Source organism: Lissotriton vulgaris, chromosome 9 (assembly GCF_964263255.1).
Source record: "Lissotriton vulgaris chromosome 9, aLisVul1.2, whole genome shotgun sequence".
Classification (NCBI taxonomy): Eukaryota; Metazoa; Chordata; class Amphibia; order Caudata; family Salamandridae; genus Lissotriton; species Lissotriton vulgaris.
Genome location: NC_141697.1, coordinates 1,150,200,154 through 1,150,225,361, shown reverse-complemented (window position 1 = coordinate 1,150,225,361; position 25,208 = coordinate 1,150,200,154). Strand labels below are relative to the sequence as shown.

The following is a 25,208-nucleotide window of genomic DNA, read 5'->3' as shown; positions in this document are numbered from 1 at the left end:
CCTTGTGCAAATTTCATGGGCGCCTGCATTATGGACATGATTGTTTTAATGCAGGAAGGAATACCTTCCTGCACATAAACAATCCATAGATGTCATTTCCTCTTTCTATGCGTAATGCAGAAACTATCACACTTAGAAATTAATATATTTTTCCTCATTGCTCTGTTTTGTGGTAAGTGCAGGCTTTTGGCACAGTCACAGATTTAGTACCTTCGTTAAATCTAGGATTGCATCAAATTGCGTATGTGGATACATGCTAATGCTCATGCTCCACCCTCCAAATGTTATCACTATGAAATGCAACGCATGGCAGACCAATTCGCCCATTGCCTTGCTTTGTAAATCTTACTGAAGCCTTTGAGTTGTCGTTGCGTCGCCGTGCACAAGGCAACCAAAGTGCAAAGGGTTAGTAAATCTTGACCATAGTGTCTGGATGATAATGTTATCCGAATGCCTTGGAGAAGAGTTTGTTTTAGTCACAATATGTATTACAGTCTAATTTTTACGTATTTGTTATTCATGCATTCCAGAAAAAATACTTTACTACAGATCTTGGGCCTCATTTATGAGCCCTTGCGTCACTATTTGTGATGCACCAGTGGTGTAAAAAATGTGCCTTGTTGCATCATATTTACAAAGTGATGCATCTAAGTAGATGCGTCACTTTTTAAACCCCTGCCCCACATTATACCTGCGCCAGGTATAATGTATGCAAGGGGGGGGGGCGTATTGACGCAAGAAAGGGTCGTAGAAGTGACGCAGTGAAATTTATGAGATTTCACTGCGCCACTTTTAGGACACAAATGCGTCAATTTCTTATGTCTGCCTCACAGCAGGCGTAAGACTGACGCAGGCCCTTTCACATGGGGCTTGCCCTATGTGAAAGGACACATTGCTGGAGTTGCATCACTTTTGTGACACACTCCAGCAATGCATCACTTTTGCGCTTACAGATACTTCAGAAATACTGACGTATCTATAACTCCTTGCGACATGATGCGTCAAATTATAAATATGACGCATCCAGCATGTCGCAAGGAGGGCGCAATGAAAAGTGATGCATCGCTGTTTTCACGCAGCGATGCGTCACTTTTCAAAAATGAGGCCCCTTGAGTGAAATAAACATGTTCATATCCTACAAAGTTAGCCACCTCTCTAGTGCCAAGTTCAGCAATGCAAATGTAAACCAACAGTAAAACCAAACAAAAGACATCCATGACAAACTTTTACTAGCAAACGATAAAGAAAATCAGACTCCTCCAGTACTTCCCAGAATAAGTACTAGCTGCTGCTGAGACACTCGTGCCAATTAGAAACAAGTCAAGCCTCTAGTATAATCCAATATTTCAGCAATATAGCTCCAAGTTTAACTGAGCACCGTAAAACAAAAAACTGACTGAAAGACCTAGCCTTCAACGACCAAAAAAGCCCTAAACATATCTGAGATCCCTGCAGTCAATGAATATTAATAGATCTTATTACAACTGACTAACTGGATTCAACCACAGACATTTGGAATTTCTCGTGCAACTGAGGACTCTAGGGCAAATCTTTGACCTAAGGAGATCCTAGTACAAGTAATGACTATGGGGCTAGTTGCAGACCTTTAAGGCTCTTACCATCATTGACCTTGTTGGGACCTATCACAGACATTTAAAGCTCTTAGCAGAACCAGCGACCAGCGACATTCTATGCAGGCCAGTATCTTGATTCAGGTGTGTTGCAATAATGGGTCTGCTCATTTACTGCGCTCTAATTTTTTGCTTTTTGGATCACTCAGCTTTGGACTTTTACTGAGGGTGACTCTCACTACATGTGTCTCACCCAGGGTAATCACATGGTAAATGGACTGCGCATGTGTACCATCAGTGTCCTCCTTTAACGGTAAGGCTGCTGAGAGGCAGCAGCGTAAGGGGCACTTGGCTGGATACATGTGAACACAGGTTCATACATGTGTGCACATGTGTACTGGCTGCGCGTGTGAGACTACTGTTGTGCGTAGCCCGGAAACTGTGCATAGGTAGCCTGCTGTAAAAAGGAATCTGCAGGGTTAGATATTGACCTGGGACAGGCCTTATAATGTTAGTGGGCACTCATAGGTAAAGTCAGTGTGATTTACTGTTCTGTCTGTAGCGACACTTTATTATATACATAGGGGTAAATTTGCCTAAGAGTACAGTTTTGCTTTTCTTAGGCCTACAAAGTCCCATGAAGTACAAAACTATAGTTAAAAGGGTGCTTCCAGTTCATATTCACAGGTCCTAAGACAATACATGTACATTTTATGAGTCATCCACAATTGTTATATTTCTCTGGATCAGTTCAGGACCAGAGCCCAGGCTTTTTGTCACTCTGTTGGCAAAGTTAATTATATTTCTCTCCATCGGCAGGAACAAAGGCCTCTCCAAACAAAACGTGTAAGTAACAGTGCTACCCTCAGCTCCTAATCAGAAAGGGATTGGGATGAAAACCCGCATCTGTTATGACCTGTCACACTGTATTAGAGCTGGGGACAGTCCAGGCCCTTTGAACAAAGTAGGATGACCAGACCATTGGTGCTAACTCAGGAGGGGGCTCCTCTTTGAAGTTTTGGTGTGAAAGGCACTGGCAGAGATGTCAGTGATGGGCTCAGCCGGGACCCAGGAGCAGATGTGACCAGTAACTTCTTGGTGATGTTATCTTGGACTGCCCCAGCATGCCGTGCAGATGGGTTGAGACAGGGGTGAAGAGGTGAGGTGACACTCTAGAATTAGCCAGGGGTGCCTGGCTCCTAGAAACTTTGACCCCCTTTTAAAAATGCTTGCACAAAAGAGAGAGAGAGGGGGCTGTTGGTGCTTCTGCACTCTCTGCTGCTGTATCCTGGGATGGTGATAGCCAAGGGTAACTGTAAGGAGAAATCTCTTGATGCCAAAAATGACTAAGGACACCGCCCCCATTTGACCCCGGAACCATTGGTTCTCACCAAGGGACAGTGAGACTGGTCCCTTCATACACCCTGAGAACCAGTTAGGGGAAAGATCTGCTGGCAGGGGCACCACCAACATTAAAAAGAAAGTGTGAAGGTGGAGCTGCAGGAGTGCAGTAGTTTCTCCACACAATGTTTTTAACAACTGACCATTCGTTTGCAGGGTCAAGGAATCCCTGACACTCCAAGACTTTCACATATTGTTTCAAAGCACTCCCAATGCTGGAGCTTTTGTTCTACAACCAAGAGTTCAGTGCCTTCTAGGGGCTAGATCTGAGGCATAATTTTATGTGGCCTGAAACTGTATAAAGAAGGTACATGGTGTATAGTATTCTCTGGGAACTGGGGATGTGGCTGCGTTTTATGTGATCAGAAAGGGGTGCCCTCAAGGGGCTGTTTTATTGTTGCTTTTTGTGTGGCCTGAAAGTAGATAAAAACACACAAACACATGCTATGATCATTTTAAAATGTGTTATTTAAATAACAATGCTGATAGTGGCTACTGATGAAAGCCGATTTACATTTATGTATGGTTATTATTGATTACTGCATTTGCCCACAACCTGATGGTGTTTCAACATGTGGGTTTGTTGTTCATGTAATATGGTGAACCCTTAATAAAGCCAATATGCCTGGTTTATCTAAAATGATACCCCCCTCCCCATTGTGATGTGTTGTGTGGTGTAGGTGGGGGTACTGTGATTTTGAGGGTCATTACCTTTTACAAGTCAAATATGATTTCATAAGGTCATCTAGGGTATTTTCAATCTGCCTTATGTATATATTTGCCAACAAATGCGTAGTATTTATTAGTGAGTGTTTAATAAATTGACCTTGCCTTTTTCTAAAGAAAAAGAAATGCCTGGACAATTATGTTAATATTCCATGCCAATGAATGATGATTATTAGCCTGTACTACCTCCCCCTGAGTAGGCCTTGGACTGCTCTGCTTCGCTGCCCTGAGAGAGTCAAGTGCTACAGTGGGGTGCTTGATTCCCTGTAAGGGAAAGGTATGGCCCTATTGCTTCCACAGGCTTCAGGTAGAGCTTCTAGCATAACTGCCCTTGTTGTAGCCAATCACTTGCACTTAGAAAACGTAGCATAACTGATCTATGGGATGCCATGAAGAAAATATATAGCTCTCCAAACATTTCTGACAATCCAAAAGCCATTGCAGCTTCTGTCAAAACACTTAACAGCCCACCCTCAAAATCCAATCACAGAGTTAAAACCAGGTACCATAACTGCTCTCATTGAGGAACATCAGTAGACAATCAGGCAACTGTAGAGGTCTTGGCTTGGCTGGATATTGATATAACTGACCTCTGAAGACAATCATTTACTGAGAGTTCTGGGTATAAATCAGCCTGGCATGGTGTAAATGCCCACTAGCAATCAACTGTCAACTCAAGACAAATATACTTTTATTTGATTTGTTAAAAATCAATAAAGTATGGAGAACCATCGTGGAACACAATATTTTAAGTGTACATTTTAAAAGCATATATGTTCTTTTAACATACATTTATAACCGAAGTCTTTGTAATCAGATAACCTCCCTTTTTTTACTTATTGTATTTATATTGTGTTTTTAACAAAAAGTCGAACTGTTGCTGGTATTCTTGAACTGTGCTTTTATGGATATTTTATATCCAAATAAAGATTATTGAATTGAATTAAAAGCATATATTAAAAAGACCTTAAGGTTGTAACTGCGAACGGTGGGTAACAAGTTGAATAAAAATATTGACAGGTGTATCAGTGAAATTAAAGAATGTGTAACTACAAGTAACGTTTAGGCTATTTGAATTGAGTCACTTTTTTCCAGTTCTTTTGCCGCGATTTTCCTAAATTTTATGGGTCTTCAAGTCAGGGGAATCGTCAACCCTCCAGGACATCTGATGACTGCTGCTCTACATGTTCTTATTTGTTCCTTCCTTAGAGCCTCCCGAAGGACGATTTTTCAAGTTCCTAATAAAAAAGGGCAAGTACATAATAGGTGTAATAATGACTCGTCCCCTTGTCCACAAAGGCGGCACTCCTTGGATGGCCATGTGTGTTTCAAATTTGGGGTCAGATCCTTTGAGGGAAAGGGTCCCATTCGTAGCAGTGTCAGATAGTGCTTTTTCTGGTGGGAGAAGTGTTCAGTCAGATACGGTTGCGGCTTCAGCTTCTGGTAGGCTTGTATCACAGCCCAAGCATGATGTTTTTTTGAAAAAGTGGTTTTGTCCGTTAATAGAGGAATCTGCTTGATGTCATTATTCACAACGTTTTTAAAACCGGAGTACGTTGCAGGGTTAAACCAGTCCTCCTCTATCTGTAATGCCGACACAGATTCCTTCAAAGTTGTTGTGGTTGAATTGACTAGCCTTACTTGATTTTCTATCTCTAACCAACAGTGGTGGGCTATGTTATTGTCTTCTGCTTCCCTAATCCTCCTGTAATACTTTACTAGTGCGCCTTGTCTGGCCGGGATCTGTTTTTTTAATCCATATTCCAGGCGGATTTGTGCCTGTGAGGTATGTAGCGGTATTAAAAACAATCTCCTAGAAAATGTGGATTGTGCTGTGTTTAAAAATGTGCAAAAAGAATAATTGATGGACAAAATGCAGAACAATGTCATAAATTTCACCCCGAGTACAGAGATCTGGGCCTAAATCCATCGGTTTTTTTGCTCACCATGCCATTGCAGTTTAGACACAGCCATATGCAAATCAGTCTTGACCCTGTGCCCAATGGGAACAGTCCCGCACGAACTGCAAGGTCAGCTCCTACCTCAACTGGAAACAATCATCCTAGGACCGATTTCGGGGTTTCAGCCCCCATCAGCCAGGATAGCTTGACTCCAGTGGCATGGAAAGCAGGGGGCCCATGTCTGGGCACACCTGTCCCACTCGGGGTGACAAATGCAAAAATGAACAATTGATGGACAGAATGCAGAACAATGTCATACATTCACGCCAGTACAGAGATCTGGGCCTAAATCCATAGTTTTTTTGCTCACCATGCCTTCCAGTTTGGACCCAGCAATATACAAATCAGTCTTGACCCTGTGCCCAACGGGAACAGTCCAGCCCGAACTGCCAGGCCTGGTCCTCCCTCGACTGGAAACAAGCATCCTAGGACTGGTTTTGGGGTTTCATACCATTTCAGCCAGGATAGCTTGACTCCAGTGGCATGGAGAGCACGGGACCCACGTCTGGGCATACCCGTCCCACTCGGGGTGAAACATGCAAAAAGAACAATTGATGGACAGAATACAAAACAATGTCATACATTCACCCCAGTACAGAGATCTGGGCCTAAATCCATTGTTTTTTTGCTCACCATGCCATTCCAGGTCCCAGGATGCTTGTTTCCGGTCCAGGGAGGGCCTGACTTGGCAGTTCGGGCTGGACTGTTCCCACAAGGAACAGGCTCATGACTGATTTGCATATGGCTGGGTCCAAACTGGGGTGGTGAGCAAAAGAATGATGGATTTAACCCAGATCCTTGTGACTGGGAGCGAATGTTTGAATTGTCAGCATTCCGTACATCAACTGTTTCTTTCCCATATGTTGTCATAAGTGGGAAGGGTATGCCCAGACCTGGGTACCATGCTCACCATACCACTGGATTCAAGCTAGCCTGGCTGATGAAGGGTTATGCCCTGAAACCGGTCCCAGGATGGTTTTTTCTGGTCGAGGGAGGACCTGGCTTGGCAGTTTGGGCTCGACTGCTCCCATAAGGAACAGGGTCAAGACTGATTTGTATATGGCTGGGTCCAAATTGGGTTGGTTTGGTGAGCAAAAGAATGATGGTTTTAACCCAGATCCTTATGACTGGGGGCTAATGTTTGCATTGTCAGCATTCCGTCCATCAACTGTTTCTTTCGCATATATCGCCCTAGGTGGGAAGGATATGCTCAGAAATGGGTCCCGTGCTCACCACACCACTGGATTCAAGCTAGCCTGGCTGATGAAGGGTAATGCCCTGAAACCGGTCCCAGGATGCTTTTTTCCGGTCCAGGGAGGACCTGGCTTGGCAATTTGGGCTGGACTGTTCCCACAAGGAACAGGGTCAAGACTGATTTGCATATGGCTTGGTCCAAACTGGGGTGGTGAGCAAAAGAATGATGGATTTAACCCAGATCCGTGTAACTGGGGCGAATGTTTGCATTGTCAGCATTCCGTCCATCAACTGTTTCTTTCGCTTATGTTGTCCTAAGTGGGAAGGGTATGCCCAGACGTTGGCACCGTGCTCACCATACCACTGGATCCAAGCTAGCCTGGCTGATGAAGGGTGATGCCCTGAAACCGGTCCCAGGATGGTTGTTTCCGGTCAAAGGAGGACCTGGCTTGGCAGTTAGGGCTGGACTGTTCCCACAAGGAACAGGGTCAAGAGTGATTTGTATATGGCTGGGTCCAAACTGGGTTGGTTTGGTGAGCAAAAGAATGATGGTTTTAACCCAGATCCTTATGACTGGGGGCTAATGTTTGCATTGTCAGCATTCCGTCCATCAACTGTTTCTTTCGCATATATTGCCCTAAGTGGGAAGGATATGCTCAGAAATGGGTCCCATGCTCACCACACCACTGGATTCAAGCTAGCCTGGCTGATGAAGGGTAATGCCCTGAAACCGGTCCCAGGATGCTTTTTTCCGGTCCAGGGAGGACCTGGCTTGGCAATTCGGGCTGGTCTGTTCCCACAAGGAACAGGGTCAAGACTGATTTGCATATGGCTTGGTCCAAACTGGGGTGGTGAGCAAAAGAATGATGGATTTAGCCCAGATCCGTGTAACTGGGGCGAATGTTTGCATTGTCAGCATTCCGTCCATCAACTGTTTCTTTCGCTTATGTTGTCCTAAGTGGGAAGGGTATGCCCAGACGTTGGCACCGTGCTCACCATACCACTGGATCCAAGCTAGCCTGGCTGATGAAGGGTGATGCCCTGAAACCGGTTCCAGGATGGTTGTTTCCGGTCAAAGGAGGACCTGGCTTGGCAGTTAGGGCTGGACTATTCCCACAAGGAACAGGGTCAAGACTGATTTGTATATGGCTGGTCCAAACTGGGGTGGTTTGGTGAGCAAAAGAATGATGGATTTAACCCAGATCCTTGTGAATGGGGGCTACTGTTTGCATTGTCAGCATTCTGTCCATCAACTGTTCCTTTCGCATATGTTGCCCTAGGTGAGAAGGCGCCTAGACATGGGTCCCGTGCTCACCACACCACTGGATTGAAGCTAGCCTGGCTGATGAAGGGTGATGCCCTGAAACCGGTCCCAGGATGCTTGTTTCGGATCAAGGGAGGACCTGGCTTGGCAGTCCGGGCTGGACTGTTCCCACAAGGAACAGGGTTAAGACTGATTTGCATATGGCTGGGTCCAAACTGGGGTGGTGTGGTAAGCAATAGAATGATGGATTTAATCCAGATCCTTGTGACTGGGGGCGAATGTTTGCATTGTCAGCATTCAGTCCATCAACTGTTTCTTTCGCATATGTTGCCCTAAGTGGGAAGGGTATGCCCAGACGTGGGTCCCGTGCTCACCACACCACTGGATTCAAGCTAGCCTGGCTGATGAAGGGTGATACCCTGAAACTAGTCCCAGGATGCTTGTTCATGGTCCAGGGAGGATCTGGCTTGGCAGTTCGGACTGGACTGTTCCCACAAGGAACACAGTCAAGACTGATTTGCATGTGGCTGGGTCCAAACTGGGGAGGTGTGGTGAGCAAAGGAATGATGGATTTAACCCAGATCCTTGTGACTAGGGACGAATGTTTGAAATGTCAGCATTCCTTCCATCAACTAATTCTTTCGCATGTGTTTAAAACTGTGACATCTTTAATATTCAGAATTTCCAAGCCACAAGAGATGGAGGGTAGGAATTTTGCTGCAATCACTCTTAGCAGATGGCCGATTGAGCAGCCTATTAGCTTTTTTTAAAGATCTTTGAGAGTTCCTGGTATAAATCAGTCATGGCATGGTGTAAATGCCCTCTAGCAATCAACTGAATATATCTAGAGCTCAAGACAAAACTAAACAGTGATACAAAGCAGTATGAGTCTCAAGACTATAGGCATATTTGAGGCCAATCACTATCATGTGATTTCATTGTCAAAATGTTACAGCTCAGAGTCCAGTACACCTTGGTTAAGTGGACCCTAGTATTTCATTACTTGCTGGCGGATAGTTAATGCTGTAGTCTTTAGCTGTACCGAACACCGTGGAAATACACCTTGAAATCCATCTAAGCTAATAATGTCACCAAATCCTCCCATTTCACTTTCATGTTCATGGATTTGTTCGATAACCTACAAGCAATGTAACGCCCCTCTCCTCCACTCCCTTCCATATTTTAGCACCACACCTGGAAAATAAATCCTTCCCTTTATATACTGTCTAATACTTGGTGTTCTACATTCTTATTCTTTGTATACAATATTGCTTAACCAGTGTCCCCTGTCTGCCACGATTCAGTAGAGCCAAGAAATCTGCGTGCTAATTAATGCTGAGGAGATCAGCGCATCATCTGCTGTAGAGGGTGGGCAGTGAGGATATGGTAGAAGACTACAAGACTGGAGGTGGATGGGACCAGGCACTGGTACACAGATATGGAATGTGGGCCTGGTGGTAGTGTAGGACACAGAAGTGAATATGGTGTTTGACCACAATTAATACTGACAGGAAAGATAGGGCATAGCTTTCTAAATATTTTGTCAATGTGAAGGTATTCCAATAAAACATATTTTTTGAAGTCCTAATTTATTCAGACATGTTCATCATGTCAACACATACACTCCCACAATCAGTACAAAAAGTACACATCCTCTCTTGTGCCAGTCACCCCATCAGCCATGTGTAATGTTATATGTCTCCCTATCTTCGAACCAAATCACAAACCTATTACTTTCTATAAATTTTTGGTAACTGTGGACCACACATGATTCCTGACCTTCCGCCTGACATCCTGCCTTTATTTCTCAAACATTCATAATTCTCTTCCTTGTCAATTAAGTGGCCAACATCTCTTCATTTTCACTGTAACATGACCCATACCTGTCTTCAGACTTTTAGACAAGACAACCATGCAGATGTTTATTCATGTACCTGTAATCTGCGAACGTCTCATCTTTAATGGACTGAGACTCCAGATCAGGGTGTAAATCTTCTTTTTCTTTTACTAGAAAAGGAAAAAGAAATCTTGAAATTAATTCCATATTGAAAAAAGTCACAAAGTCCCTCATTACAAATTGCAAGGTAGTGGCGGGTTGCACACTTCTTACCAGTAAATACTATGACCAGTTGGCAACAGCTCACCAGTATTGTAGAATTCCGTGTTAAATCCCATTATAGACGGAATACCAGTGTGGTCCCAGTTTCAGTGGATGTACAATTGCATGGAATTTCCAATTCTGTTAGGCTGAATACACCTACTTACCACCTGCTTTCATTTAACACCTTTGAGCCCTTTATGGTTTGAAGTTTACATTGCAAACTGGTTAGCAAAATGTACAATGCAAATACCCAGAGACTGTTACAAACACAAACAACTGGAATAACAATGACTTATGTGTGATAAGGACAAAAATTAAAGAAAACGATATTACGGCATGTTATCCAGAAGGTAGGAAATGGTATTTTGAGAACTTCAGAGACTGATTTGTTTAGGAAATAGAAGGAAAATGTATGAACGGAGAAGAATCAAAAGCGAACAGCATTAGAAGTAGGAGCTGAAAGTATGCGGATGAGAGAAAGAATGGAAGAAGCCAGAGAAAAGACTAAAGTAGAGAAGGAAAAAAGGGGGCGGATTAGGTCTGGAATAAATAATATAAAAAGAGTAATGAAAGGGGCATGTATATCGAGAAGCAAAATAAATTAGTCAGAAGCAGGTCGTGGAAAGCCAAAATATTTATGAAAAATGTAAAACAATTTTGACTAGGTTGCTGAGCAAAGTCATCCACAGTGAAAAAGGCTTTGAGTAGGAACCAGTTTAGAAATACCTTCTGAAAGAAAGATATTTAAGGTTCTTTAGTATAACATGTGAAGGAGTGGTATGAACAGCCTGTGGAAGAGATACTTCCACATTCTGGTAGCACAGCTGGAGAAGGACTGGGCCAGAGTATGTTGTTTTTTGAAAGCCATAGATGTAATACATTCCTGTCATGCACCCTGTAGACTCGAGATGGGTCACTGTACCCTGGTATATTCTTTACTGAATGGTTCCATCAGCGGCATTTGGTGGAGTTTGAAAGTGGCGGGAGTAAGATGAAGATATTAATTTTCTATGAGCCAGTGCAGCATACATTGCATTTATATAGCACTTACTACCCTTGATGAGGCGTTGAAGCATTTTTATCTGAAAAAAGGACCTTTGTTCAACAAATAATCTTTTTTTGATAATTAAGTGAGTAGTGTTGAATATAACCTTTGTGAACAGAAATGGTAGGCCTGCAAGGACACTTGCTTATTATTATAATCGGACATGGCCATAGAATAGAAAAGAAACCTGGGACTACTTCTGTTTTTATGAGATACTATGGATGTATCAGAATAAGAGCAGGATAAACATTTGCAATATTAAACCTGGATTGTGAGCGGCCTTGTTTTAAATGTAAACGAATTGGGAACATGACCACCCACCTCATGTTTTACCTGGTTCTTCTTTGACTCTGCAGAGGGACGTTACAGAAAGAATCACAAACCATGCTATAATAAAAACATATGCAGCCTCAACTTAGCAAAGCAATTTATTAAACACTGATGGGCATATTTATGAGCCCCATGCGATTCCGTAGCATCACTTTTTATGACGCTTTGGCAGCGCAAACTACAAAATCATATTATGAAGTCACGCATGGCTTTGAATGACCTCATATATAGGGAGTAAGGCAAGGCAGCATAAATGCCTCGGCGCAACGAGGAAAAATAGCTTAATTTATACTAATGTTTACCACTTTCCATGCGTGCTGCATCCTGTATCACACTTACAAAGAAGAAAAAGTGTTCCAGGATTGATTTTGTGCAGGAAGGTGCCCCTTCCTGCACAAAAACAATACTGTCTATAACAGAGGCACACTTGCACCAGGGTGCAAGGGTGCCTGAGTTGGTGCTAGGCTGCTGAAACAGTGTCAGCTCAGCTGGAAAGGACAGGAATGCACCATATTGGGCAAAATACCGTGCATTCCTGCCCTTTCACTTTGACGTAGGGCAGTGCAGCAGGATGAATGGCTGCACTTCCCTTCGCCAAATCACCATAATCGAGACCCTTAAGTCTTAACATACACTTAACAATTGACGGGGACTTCGCCGGAACTCCACAAATAAAAAATATAGGACAGACCTATCTTTCTATTTGCATATTTCTCTGTCCTGACTGCAGAGACTCTGCAGTCCTAAACATACTATTAACTCATAGTTTGAGAATACCAAAACAACAATAAACTTACAAAAAAGTGTACGGTTACCTTCGTGAATCAGGCCCCTAAATTCTAAAAGAAAGGCTGACTTGTGGCCGGCAAATCCTAATCTTAGGCCAGGCACCATCTCTGTCTCCTGAGAGTCTCGGGCTAGGTTAGGGTGGAGAGGGGGTTGCCACCTCTCTTTTACAGGCAGAATGAATAGTTGTATTGTTTGCTCTCTGGTTCGCTTGACTACAGAAACGGGGTAAGCTCAGCTGCCTCTCTCAGCTCTAGAGTACACTCCTCGCTTGAGTCAGTAACAATATACCGACACGCTTAAAGTGCAGTGCGGGAAGCTGAGCACTGAAACCTGCACAGTGCCTCATAAAAACCTATGATGATAAACTCTGCAGACTCTAATACTCAGCTTGCTGCCTGCAGCCTCCACCGCCTCCCTTTTACAACTCATCGCAGGGTTGGGTGGAGTCAGGGAGGCTTTCAAATGATAACCCGCCCCACACTGTGATTAGTTGAGAAAAGGTAGAGGGAGGTCCCTTCTCTGATTGATGTAAAGACCCTTATGCTGCAGTGCTGGTGCCTGAAGCACCCAGGGCTTAAATTGCCAAAATGTCATTATGAGGTGAAGCTTAGCTCAGAAAACTGTGGCTTTGATGAGCTGAAGATGTCACAGGCCTCACGACTGTGAGCTTGTCAATCTGGAAACTTTTGATGCAAGCAGTGAGTCTATAATGGCAGCTTTTTCAGAGCAGTTGAAAAGAACTATTGTGATATGAAAGAAAAATTCAGCCTTGATGCCGACATGGGTGAGCCGGCACTGGTTTTCACTACACCGCAGCAAATGGGTTTATGACATCTGTTTTCATATATTGATGATATGAAGCACATCTTGGAAAAATTGAGGTTGTTCACAACTCTAGATGTATCCTGAGCTAACCAGCAAATTAAGTTACATTTGACATCCTTGTGCTTACTACCAGGTGTAACCACTTTACAGATATTACAGATTTGTATTAATGTCATTTGAAATTGCAACTGCTTTTGCATCTTCAATAGGATTTTGGAGGTGCTCTCTTGACATACTTGCTTACAGGTTATTTTTATTTTGTGCTCCGTCATAGGTGTAATAGTCTTGTCTGTCATAGAAATAAACACTTTACTTATTTATTTATTTATTTAAAACATTTATATAGCGCGGCTATCACCTTACAGGTATCCTGGCGCTGAGATAACTCCTAAGATGGATGCACTGGGAGACATCAATAGAATAGCCAGAATTAACATTTAGGAAACAGCCAAGTTTTGACCCGCTTCCTAAAAAGGAGAAGTTCCTTTGTTTGGCGGATGTAATGCTCTTTCTGGTTGACACTCTATATAAGTGCAGATTCCTTGACCTTGTTAATATGCCCAGGTGCCAGATGTGATCCAGAAACTCAAAAAGCAGTGCTCTTGCATGCCTTTAGGTGGTGTCGTCCAATTCCGCACCAACTTCTTTTCTGACCTGAAGTGACAAATGGACCTTTATATACTGCCACCCATGCATGCTGTTGTCAATTATTTGCTTGTCAGTGCCCTCAGACACAAAGTCCATCAGCAAAGTGGAAGGACCGGTGTGCAAATTTCAAAATTGGTGCCTTTCTAGATGGAAAAGGAGAGCATTCCACAGACAGGGATGTGTGAGGGAGGTGAGAAGTCTGTAGTTAGATAGAGTGTCCACCAGGAAGAGTGTTACCAGAGTCAAGAACTGTGCTTCTAACTGCAGAATCTGCACCTCGTGAATAGATACTAAATCCATTCCTCCCAAGGTGGTGGGTTTGTGGAATGGCTCAGATTGAGTGGCCATTCAGGACAAACTGGGGCAAAATGCCCATCCTGATGGACCTACCTGTCAAGAATATAGTTGTTCATCACTCAACACTCAAAACACTCATAGGCTGATTGCCCTTTTTCGACAAACTAGACAGATCCATCAAAAGGCATGTTCATTAGGGAAGGATATCCATGGGAGAGTCAATGGCTCTCGTCTACACCTTGTGCTGAAACACCATACTTGTACCAATTGCCTATCCTAAACAATCAGTGTTGCCTGACCAGGCTAAAGGACATCAGTAAAGACCTTCGTTTTTTACCTCTATAGTGAGCAGTGCATGTCAAGAACTTCAGCAGCTCTTCTGATGACTGAGGCAAATATGCACTTTCCTCAGTTGACCCACAAACCAGTTTTCATCATCACAGCTTGGAGCAACTCATCCCATCACTCCCATTATTGTCTCTGTATGGTGGACTCTGTTCTAAGTCTGAGCCAAACAGCTGGTGCAATGTCTGTGCACAATTGCACCGTACTGGAGTTGTGTCAAAAGGATTTAGTATTTGACTGCGCTATGCCAGGATCGGCATGCGGTCAAAGTTGGGTCGACTTCAGCTCAGAATTTTTCACCACAATTGGATGAGGATGCTTGTCCAGCAGTTGTGAAATTGGTGTCAGCATTGACGTTGAAGTTACTGGTGCAGATTTTGGTGCTGGAACCGAAGTTAGCACTAATGCCGTGTGGAACAAGAAGCGGGTTTCAGAAGCACAGATGGAACCGAGTATAAAGCTGCAGACGGTAATCTGCCTGAAGGCCTCTGATGATCCTTGTGCCTGAAGGTACAGCAGAGGGGGCCAGAAGAGTGCTGAAAATGGGCAGCATGGCTTCCCTGTATAATTCAACCTGCTTTGACATCACCGAAGGACCCAGAAGATCAAGGTGCATTGGGACCAGGTTTGAAATCGGCTTCTCAGGGGGAACGGGAGCAAGACCAAATGGCACAGTGATGCCCTTGTGCCATCTCTGGTGATTGAGAGTGTCGGGTAGGGGTTGAGTCCTGCATGGACTTTTTGTGTTTTTCTTGGACCTCGACTTACCTAAAGACTTTGGGGCAGATTTATTATGACTGGCGCATCCCTGCAAATCAGCAGGGATGCGGCAGGTAACATGCGTCACGCAAGTTTACCCTTGTGCCACCACAGATGCGTTTGGGAATGCAAATGGAAGGACAGAATCTACTGTCACATGCAGACCTCCATTCAGGGCCAGACTAGCCGAAGCGGTCACCGGGCATTTTCTCTGTGGGCCAGAATGGTGGAGTTCAGCCCCTCTACCAAAAGCAGCTGAGTGTTTTCCATGCGCACCCAGCTGACAGCCACCCCACCTGGCACCCACGGTTAGTCCGACTCAATTGCCAGGGCCAGTTTACGTTCCCAGTCCGGCCCGACCTTCATTCCTTAATTGCAGTCAAAACATGGTTCCACAGACTATGATCTACCTAATTAATATTCATTTGGTGGGTTGTTCTGCTAACCAAGAATATATACAATTTGTGCTGAGACCTATTAGTATATAGGTCGCATCACAAACTTCATTCCCATTCTAAAGCCATTTGGTGTGCAAACTGCACTTCCCTGCTTTTTGAGGGAGTATGGTACATCAGACACTTCCTTGATTTATTCATGGTTGTCAGTTATTGACACCATTTTCCCAAGTGCACTTGTACACAACAATCAATACTGGTATTTGTATGTCTTTATTTGAAGCTAATTTTAGAAAGTAAATGTAAAAATATTTCAAATATAAGAATGATAGGAACGATCAAGAACTAAGAGCATGTAAAACTGTAAAAGTGGGTAACATATTTGTGATGTTATCTAGTCCTAGCTAATAAACACATTTGCATCAAATGTTTTCCATTCTATGAGAGTTCAGAATTTAGATATTGTTGCATTTAAGAACTTCATTCATTGCAGCTCAGAGCCTGTTTGGAGAACACGTCCTAGATTGTTTCTATGTGGCCATTCATGCTATAGAATGTTAAACTTGGCCATTTATGTTATTGAATATTAACCTTGGCACATTAGATAGAGACCTGCTCTGCTGTGCTCCTCGTGGAATCAAAAACTCCTCGCTCATTCATTGAGACAGCTGTGAGCAATTATTGAACATCGTTCCTAACAATATTTTGGGAAAAATGACCCTTGTGATTCTTAATCCGCTTTCTCTAAGTATCACATATTAAGGGGAACATTTATCACACAATCCTGCAGCACAGCAAGCCACCCGGCTGTGGAATCTGTGGCATAACAAAAGTTGAGGGGAGCCCTCTGCCAAGATCATGGAGGGGGCCCAACACGCTCTGGACTGAGTCAGGATCTCTCAGGACTCTTTCCAGCCGCCCATGCACAGTGCCAAAGGGCCCCGCCTGGAGCTCGATGCCCGACTGCAATGTGGGGGGTGCAAGGGCTATTGTTACAGTACTGTGCTGGATAAGGAAAGAGCAGGAATGGGCTGTATTTAACATTATATGGCACATTCCTGTCTTTTCCCTCTGCTGCAACCCAATATGCTGCCTAGAGTCAAAACAGGCATCAGGGTGCAAAGGTGCCTGTGTTGTAACCAGGATAGTTTTTGTGCAGGAAGGGGCCCCTCCTTGCAAATAAACAATCCTCAGACGCATTTTCATATTTCTGTGTGTGCTGCAGAATGCACCACACATGGAAAGAGGAAATAATGAGGAGAAGGAAAGATATTTATCCTTGGGGAGGCGTAGCATTTTGACGCATTCCAAGGCGACCACAAATGGTAAATCTGGGAATACAAAGAGGGTGATTGGGGCTGGGACTGCCTTTGTTTGTCAACTGTAATCCAAATAATGGTCTGTAGCGTGCTGCGGAGGTATCGCTGTCTTGTCCAAGCAGCGTATATATATATATATACAAGGTCTATTACAAAGCTACCCCGTCCCGGGGTAGGGCACCTCCGGGCACCGCACAAATGACTGAAAAAGTCTAATTCACTTAGATATTATTTAATCGCTGTTTGTACACCAAAAGTTCATCGTGTTTTCAACAATCCATTAATTTCATGGCTTTTACTCTCACAAACATATCCATCTGGTGATTCGTTGGTTAATGCGTCAAATGCAAGTTACATCAAGTTCTCATGTGTCCCAATGCATTTCGGGCTCTCTTGTGGCCCTTCGTCAGGGGATACTCTACGAAAAGAAAAAGGCATTGCTATCAGCCTCAGGTATGAAATCGCCAAGGTTAATAAATGTAAAAGGGATGACTTACCATTGGTGCAGGTGTCATTAAAAAATGTGCATTTGTGAACTGTCGTTAACCAACTCGTGCTTCCACATAGAAACATGCTGAAAACTCGATCGCCAATCTAAATAGTGAATGTGCTCTGTGTAGTTTAATCAAATCAAGGAGCTGCCGAGTGAAAAAGAGTGCACTGTGATCGAAAAAGCGTTATTATAAACGTGCGTCGTGTTAAAAACGTGCATGCATTGTGTTAGAGAAACACTGTATTTAAGAAGCCGAATTCTCAAATTAAACCGAGTAAAAAACTCACATGAATGTAATCTAGTTGTGACAGTTAGACTGGTGAAACGTAGTTGCTCAGAATTCGGTGTACCGCTATCCCTCCGTGATGTCGGCGTGTGGCGTCTGTGAGAGTGCTCGGTTAAAGCTGTGATAGTAGCGAACATCAACGGCGGACTAAGTCTTTTGTGTGGAGCGCCATCTTGAAGTGGTGTATAGTGATCCCCGTGGTGTCTATATGTGGGTGAATTAAATAATATCTAAGTGAACTAGATTTTTTCAGTCATTTGTGCGGTGCCCGGAGGTGCCCTACCCCGGGACCGGGTAGCTTTGTAATAGACTTTGTAAATCTGGGAATACCCCAAAATCCATGGAACCACCCACACTCCACCCATGGAATGCCTCCCTGGGGCAGAGTAATGTAAAGCAGCAATTTGTGTAGCGTTGCGTTTCTCTAGACTTATCAAGCCACATGGCTTGATAAATCTTAGTTAGTTGTTGCGTTGCCCTTGCGCCCTATTAAGTGGTGCAAGGGAGACAAAAGTGCATGATAAATCTGCCCCTAACTTAATATATGAGTATCTGAAGTAAAAGTATGCTATAAAAATGCATGATACATGTTGCACACATTTTTCATGACAATAAACATAAATGCACGTGACTTAATCAATGATTGCAAAGGAAGGAACATCATTTAGAGCTACACCACAATTACAAAATGTAAAATGTAATGGGCCGGTAGTAGACATTTAAGGCAAACACATAACATGCTACCTTTTCCCCACATGATTCCCAGAACCATTTCTAACTGCCGAAGTAGATGCACAATTGGAGGCAGTTCTACAGACACCTGGTCATCCCAAGAATATGGATCGGTAAGTCCTCATTTTAAGAATAAGTTACTTCAGGTGATGATGGAAGTTGTTGTTTTTCTGCACGCTTTACAAGCAACAAGGAACGATTCTTTGTGACTTGGGACAGGCAAAATCAATCACTATGGTGGGCGCAGTGAAGTCACTACTGTGGTAAGGGTGTCCAAGAAGGCCCTAAACAAGACCCTGCCCACCTACTTACACTTTAAACTTCATTTTTATCAGCCCTCCAGATTGCTGAGATCTTCTCGTATGGGCTAACTAAAGATCCCACAAATCTGCACGGCAAGACAAGGTGGTAGATTGTTCTCTTATCTAGCACCACTATTCGGGAATAAACTTCCCCTTTCCATACGCTCTTGTGAGGAGCACTCCAAATTCAAAAGGATGATCAATGCTGCTCTCTAACCTTCTGAAAATGTTGATTCATTGCCCACTGCGCTAAGCTCTGAGATACCTCTATGGAAGTTAGTTGTGCGCTATAATAAGTGCTCTGTAATGTAAAGTAATCACCAAAGGAAGGCTAGGGGACTGCGTTGGTGACATTTCTGACTCTAGTGGTCGCAGTTTAATCAATGCAAAAGGTACCTTATACTTTTTAGCAGTGATAAAGGAGTGTATTTAGAGAATATGGTGCAATAAAGGTATTGTGTTCAGGTGTATCAGAGAATGGACCACAGTGAAATTGACACAAAAAAGGCAGAAGGTGTCGCTTTTATCACAGTGTTGCAACCTTCATGATTGTTACAGTTCTTGATGGTGCCAAGCTAATGCAACCGCATCCCTATCGAGTTTTTCAGAATCAATAGACAAAACCTACAGTGGGTTACTGAACGAGGTTTCAGAATTTCTTACCAGAGTATTTGCCACCTTTATTTCTCTGGACAAAGCAGGCAATGAGCAGTACCAAAGTGAGCAGCGCGATTGCACACATCAGTCCAATGAACCATCCCTGGGTGGAGATTCCATCGTAGACCTCTGCGTATGCTAGATCAATGGATGGAAAAGAGAAGAATGTGAATCAATAAACTACCAACTAGCAGAATAACCCAGACACCTTGCATCTCTTCACTTCTATTCATAACTTACATTTAACTCATGTATCACTGATCAGTTGCTCACATACATCACTAAATAGTGACTCATGCCTACCATTTACAACATACAAACACTAGTTACTGGTTACTGATCATCTATTTAGTCTTTTCACTCAATTATGTACTATCCTCTCAAGCCAATTATTGTGCATTTATTCACACCAATCGCTCACCGTCCACTTTTGCTAATCACTGGTGGATGGCACATTCCTCTTATTTATCCCTAATCTCTAAATATTTGCTGAAATACATAACTGCCTATTTTTGCACGTTCATGGCCGGACTTGTATGACCACTCACTGAACTTTGGCTCCACATAACTTTCCCATTGTTGTGTTTTTCTGACTACCCATTCACATCTATTAACACGTATTCACAGATATCTGACAATGCGCACTGAGAGTTTCATTCAATCCCTCACCATTACCTTGCAACTGCCAATTACTGTTAACTGATAGCTAACACCACCATTCACTTATTTGTTTGCAATTGCCACTGACAATGCACTAACAATGTAGATGACTTTCTACGTCTAAAACACTATATGCACTAACACCAAATACTGTCCATAACCTTAAACCTGTCAATGATAATATATTTTCACTTACCACTATCTCATCACAAAAATAAATGTTTTCTCAAACAAATATTTCATTGAATCCATTCACTGACGATTGACATAAATGTGTCACTCTTGACCTACTAACTCTTATCACTGTCTTTTTATTATAAACAGGCACTGTCCCACTGTTCACACTAACAACTCCCAGTGTCTCAATTGCATACTGCATTGGGCCTGTGATGGCATGGGTGATTCACAAATTGGTGTCAATTACAGGTGTGAGTGTATAGATACTGATCGTGATTATTGTAGCATAGGTTTCAGTACATAGTCAGTTTTATGTGTGTACAAGTGAATGGTGGATAACTGCAGTGAGTGTCACAGATAGATACCATTTGGGGGTATTGAAAGATGATAGTGGATATCAGTGGTAGGCATGGGTTGATGACCACTGAAATCCATGGGGGCATGGCCATTGATAGTTTCAAATGGATTATATGTGGCAGTTTTGAGAACATCATCTAAAAACTTGATTTGATGAACTTATCGCTGATAATCTTCTCACTGCAGTAACTGGTCATAAATAAAACTATTTATTGCCTGTTTTCTCACCCTAAACATGGACCATTTACTTATACCAGTCACTGACCATCTATTAATATACATCACTGGGAGCCTTGCTCTCTTTACAAGATTCATCATCTCAACCATATCAATTACCATCTACTTATGCATTTAACTTCACATCTACTTAAACCCTCTACTTACGAATTTCTAATCAGAGCCTCTAAATGTACGATCATCACTTGCCCTCTACTGTATCAACTATGTCCAGCACTCTACTACAATATGCAGCAACCAGCTATTCCTCAAATAAACCAGCACTTCTCATTAAATGACCATCAATAGCTGTCAAAATATTACTGTTGGACCACCAACACAAACTAATGAACATTCAATTTATGCCCTTCCCTGAGTAACTTACATCCCTTGGTTTCTATTCATCTATCGTCATTAGTTATGTTTGCTCCTGTAGAGGACAATTCATTCCAGATCATTCTCTCAAAGTTATCACTGACCACCACCCAACACCCGTCACTTGATACAAAGCGTAGAAGTGCACTATTTCAAAAGTAAACAAAAAAGTTCCAGTCAAATATGTGACCAAAATGCCCATTTTGTCTTTATTTTCTTTTCTTAAAAGTGTCACACATTTAAAGCGTAAACAGACAACGTGTTTCATCCATAACAATGGACTTCTTCAGGGCCCAATAGAGGTAAGAATATGTCTTATCTAGGTTGAGTGCATCAAGTAAACTTCATTAATAGTTCGGTTCTAAAAGGTTCGCTTCATCAGTTGTTCCAGGTCCCAGTTGTTTCAGTTGTCCCTGTTCATATAAATGATGAAGAATGACAAGCGCTTCATAGGTCATGATGGGGATGGGTGCATATGACTATCGGCACCAATTGTAGTTTCATTATTGGGCCGACTGCCCAGATCTTCCATGTAGCTGATTCTTTACTTTGGAATCAAAGGAGATTGATTAATTAAGTAACAGTGGAGGAGTGAATAACAAAGAAAACGTTTTGGTACTTGAACATCAATTTATATGGATGGGACAACTGATGAACGGAACCTTTTAGAACTATGAATGAAGTCTACTTTATGCACTCAACCTGGAGAAGTCATATTCTTACATCGATTTTGCCCTGAAGAAGTCCATTGTTATGAATGAAGCTCGTTGGTGGTGTTCGCTTTATACATGTGACGCTTTTAAGAAAAGAAAAGAAAGACAAGATTTGCACATAGTTCACATATGTGATTGGGACTTTTTTGTTTACTTTTGAAATGGTGCACCTCAACACTTTTATTACTATTCTAACCTTGTTTTAAAGGTTGCACCTTGGCAGCTGGTGTGTGCACACACCTAGAAAATTGAATGTTTCATAATCAAACTTTTGGAACACAGGTCACCTGCAGCACTCCATGGTGCGCAGCCTTAGTCATATGGTACACCCGTCACGTGATCCATTCTCATAATTTTCAGAGAGTACCAACTGGAACTAATCACCAAGCATTCAAGTAAAGCAGCAACTGTTCATCAAATACCACAAAACTGCTTATTAAATCAACATCAGTAGCTGCCATACTCTCAAACCTATGACTGTTGGCACACCAACACTTTTTACAGAACATCAAATCATGCCTTTCACTGAGCAACTATCATCACTCAGTTGTTATCCATCTATCATCATTACAGGCAATATATTCAACATTTGGACCTGTAGCGAGAAATTTATTCCAGAGCATTCCCCAAAAGTTATAACTGATCACCGCCCAACACCCATCTCTTGAGCCCTGCTCATGGTTTTCAGAGACTAACAACTGGCACTAACCATTGAGCATTTAACTAAATACATTATTGGCCATCTAATTACACAACAGTCATATCCAGTTCTAGTCATCTGCTTACACCTCTCAATAGGTAGTTGCTCACACATATTATTCACAATTAACTAGAAAATATTCCTGATCACTTATACATACTTATTGCTGAACCACCCCTCATGACTATTGCTAACCGGCCATTTGCAACTAATACTTACCACTAAGCTATCAATAGCAACACCCTCACTCCAAAAACTAACCATTCAATCACACCCACAACTAAATTCAAATCAATCCACCAATGAACATCAACTCATGCGTATTATCCCACCTTCCACTCACAAAAATCATCAGCAATCACTTATATAACACAACAGTTACAAATAAAGCCATTTATACATCACATTTAGGAATTGCATAAGTAAAGTAAATGTTACACATACATTTCTTTACAAATGGCTATACTACTTCTCTATTCTATGGTGTTAACACAATGAAAAGGGAGAGTAAACATGCAGTAGATTAGTCTTTCATGCTAAAGCAAACTGACAAAATGCAGATGCAAAAGAAGCAAATTGCAAAAATAGACATAATTGTGATTAATGGGACCCACATTACTACCTCAAATGCAGAAGGGAATTCCATGAGTGACAGAGCTTAAAAGAAATGTAAGCTACTATTCCCAACTTGGTAGAGGGAGCCAGAGACACAGAGAGCTTGCAATATTTAATCAGGGTAGGAGATAGAAAGAGAAGGTTCAGCAGAATGGAACCACTATCTGAAACACCAAGGAGACACATATAGGAAATGAAAGAACTATTTCCTTTAACAGGGGTGGCAGGTGAGAGGGTACTGCAGAATGAAATCTTCAATTTTTGCAAAAAGGAGAATTTTTAGAATCCGAAACACATTTGCATGGAAGCATATAAAAAGGGATTCAACTGCCTTAATTAAATTTATTCATAACAAGATAAGGGCTGGTTCTAATCAGTAAGGCTGATCCTAATATAGATAAACAACAAGGAATATGCCAATACTGATACTCAATTCTAAACAGAATAAATATCCAAAATGTATAGACCACAGTTCAATACATCTGATTGCTATTAAATAGCTGTTTATTAAATCAACTTATGATCGATAGTTCAAGGTTCAAAAAATGATTCCAACAAATTTGTGTAACAATAATGAAAAGAAAGGGAAGGGGGACACAAGACTGGGCCGTAAAGTCACATGTACCAACAATCATACATTATCAGTCATTTCACAATCATACCTGTCACAGTCATTCATCCATGCATTCAAAAACGTACTCAAGCAAGATGGAGAATGTAAACACCAACTTGTGGAGTACAAGGTCTGCCAGCAATTCGGGAAATAACAACAATGCTGTAAAATGAAATACACTGTATCCTTTTCAAATAGATGACTAGATTAAAACATATACAGCCAGGTTCAGTGTATTATTGCCAAAACAATTGCAAAAACAAATTAGCAAAAGGGCAAAAAGGGCAGACCTATCGGCCGAGTACTCCACAAGTTGGTGTTTAAATTCTCCATCTTGCTTGAGTACGTTTTTGAATGCATGGATGAATGACTGTGACAGGTATGATTGTGATATGACTGATGATTTATGATTGTTGGTACATGTGACTTTACGGCCCACTCTTGTGTCCCCCTTCCCTTTCTTTTCATTATTCATTATTGTTACACAAATTTGTTGGAATCATTTTTTGAACCTTGAACTATCGATCATAAGTTGATTTAATAAATAGCTATTTAAAAGCAATCAGATGTATTGAACTGTGGTCTATACATTTTGGAAATCTATTCTGTTTAGAATTGAGTATCAGTATTGGCATATTCCTTGTTGTTTATCTTAATTAAATTTAAACTTGAATTAGTGAATTCAAATTCTACTATAATCAGGACATTTTTATTGTCTTGTAATTTTTACAGCAGAGACAGTTGTGGTGCAGTCTTTTATTTTTTGTCACTTTCTACTGTAGTAAATACAGATATTAACCCCACAATCAGAACAATGTTTACAAGCTTATATCATCATTAGTCAAAAAGGTTTCTATACTGCATGGGCAATGTAAAATCAATGGACACTGTCACACATAAGGATGATATAAGAGTCATTTTTGTCATCACAGTAGTGAAAACATAATACAATTACCAAGCTAAAAAAGGATTTTTTATGTTATTTTGGCTATACTTTAAAGTACATATTACACTGCACCTGTAGTCCCCTAAAAAGTGAGAGCACACTGAGATTACTCAACAGGACAATACTACAAGACATATTTGTATACTATTAGACAATGTGGTATGTTTCTGATAAAAGGAGAGTTTTTAGATTCCTTCCATATACAAGGTGGGCCTCCTACCACTCTGATGTGTTGGTGAATAGTGTTCCGTATTTGGACAGCTAAGATAAAAAAAAGCACCCTAAAGCACTCTGCTTTTTTAATCTAGGCACCACGGGTATATTTTTTCATGGCCTTGCAGCACATGGGACTCAAGTCTTTAATGGAGAATTGCACGGTAGGTGGGTATGTCTAGC

The 25,208-nt window shown here is 42.0% G+C and overlaps 1 protein-coding gene across 3 annotated transcripts in view; it reads right to left on the bottom strand.

The window, feature by feature from the left end:
- CHL1 (cell adhesion molecule L1 like) overlaps positions 1-25,208 on the bottom strand; it is a 449,119-nt gene that overhangs the window by 10,708 nt on the left and 413,203 nt on the right. For all 3 annotated transcript variants that reach the window (XM_086939199.1, XM_086939197.1, XM_086939198.1), the window contains 2 exons: positions 19,447-19,578; positions 10,052-10,124 (listed from right to left, as the gene is read on the bottom strand). In XM_086939199.1, the coding sequence (XP_086795325.1) occupies positions 10,052-10,124; positions 19,447-19,578 (205 nt within the window). The remainder of the gene's footprint in view (positions 1-10,051; positions 10,125-19,446; positions 19,579-25,208) is intronic.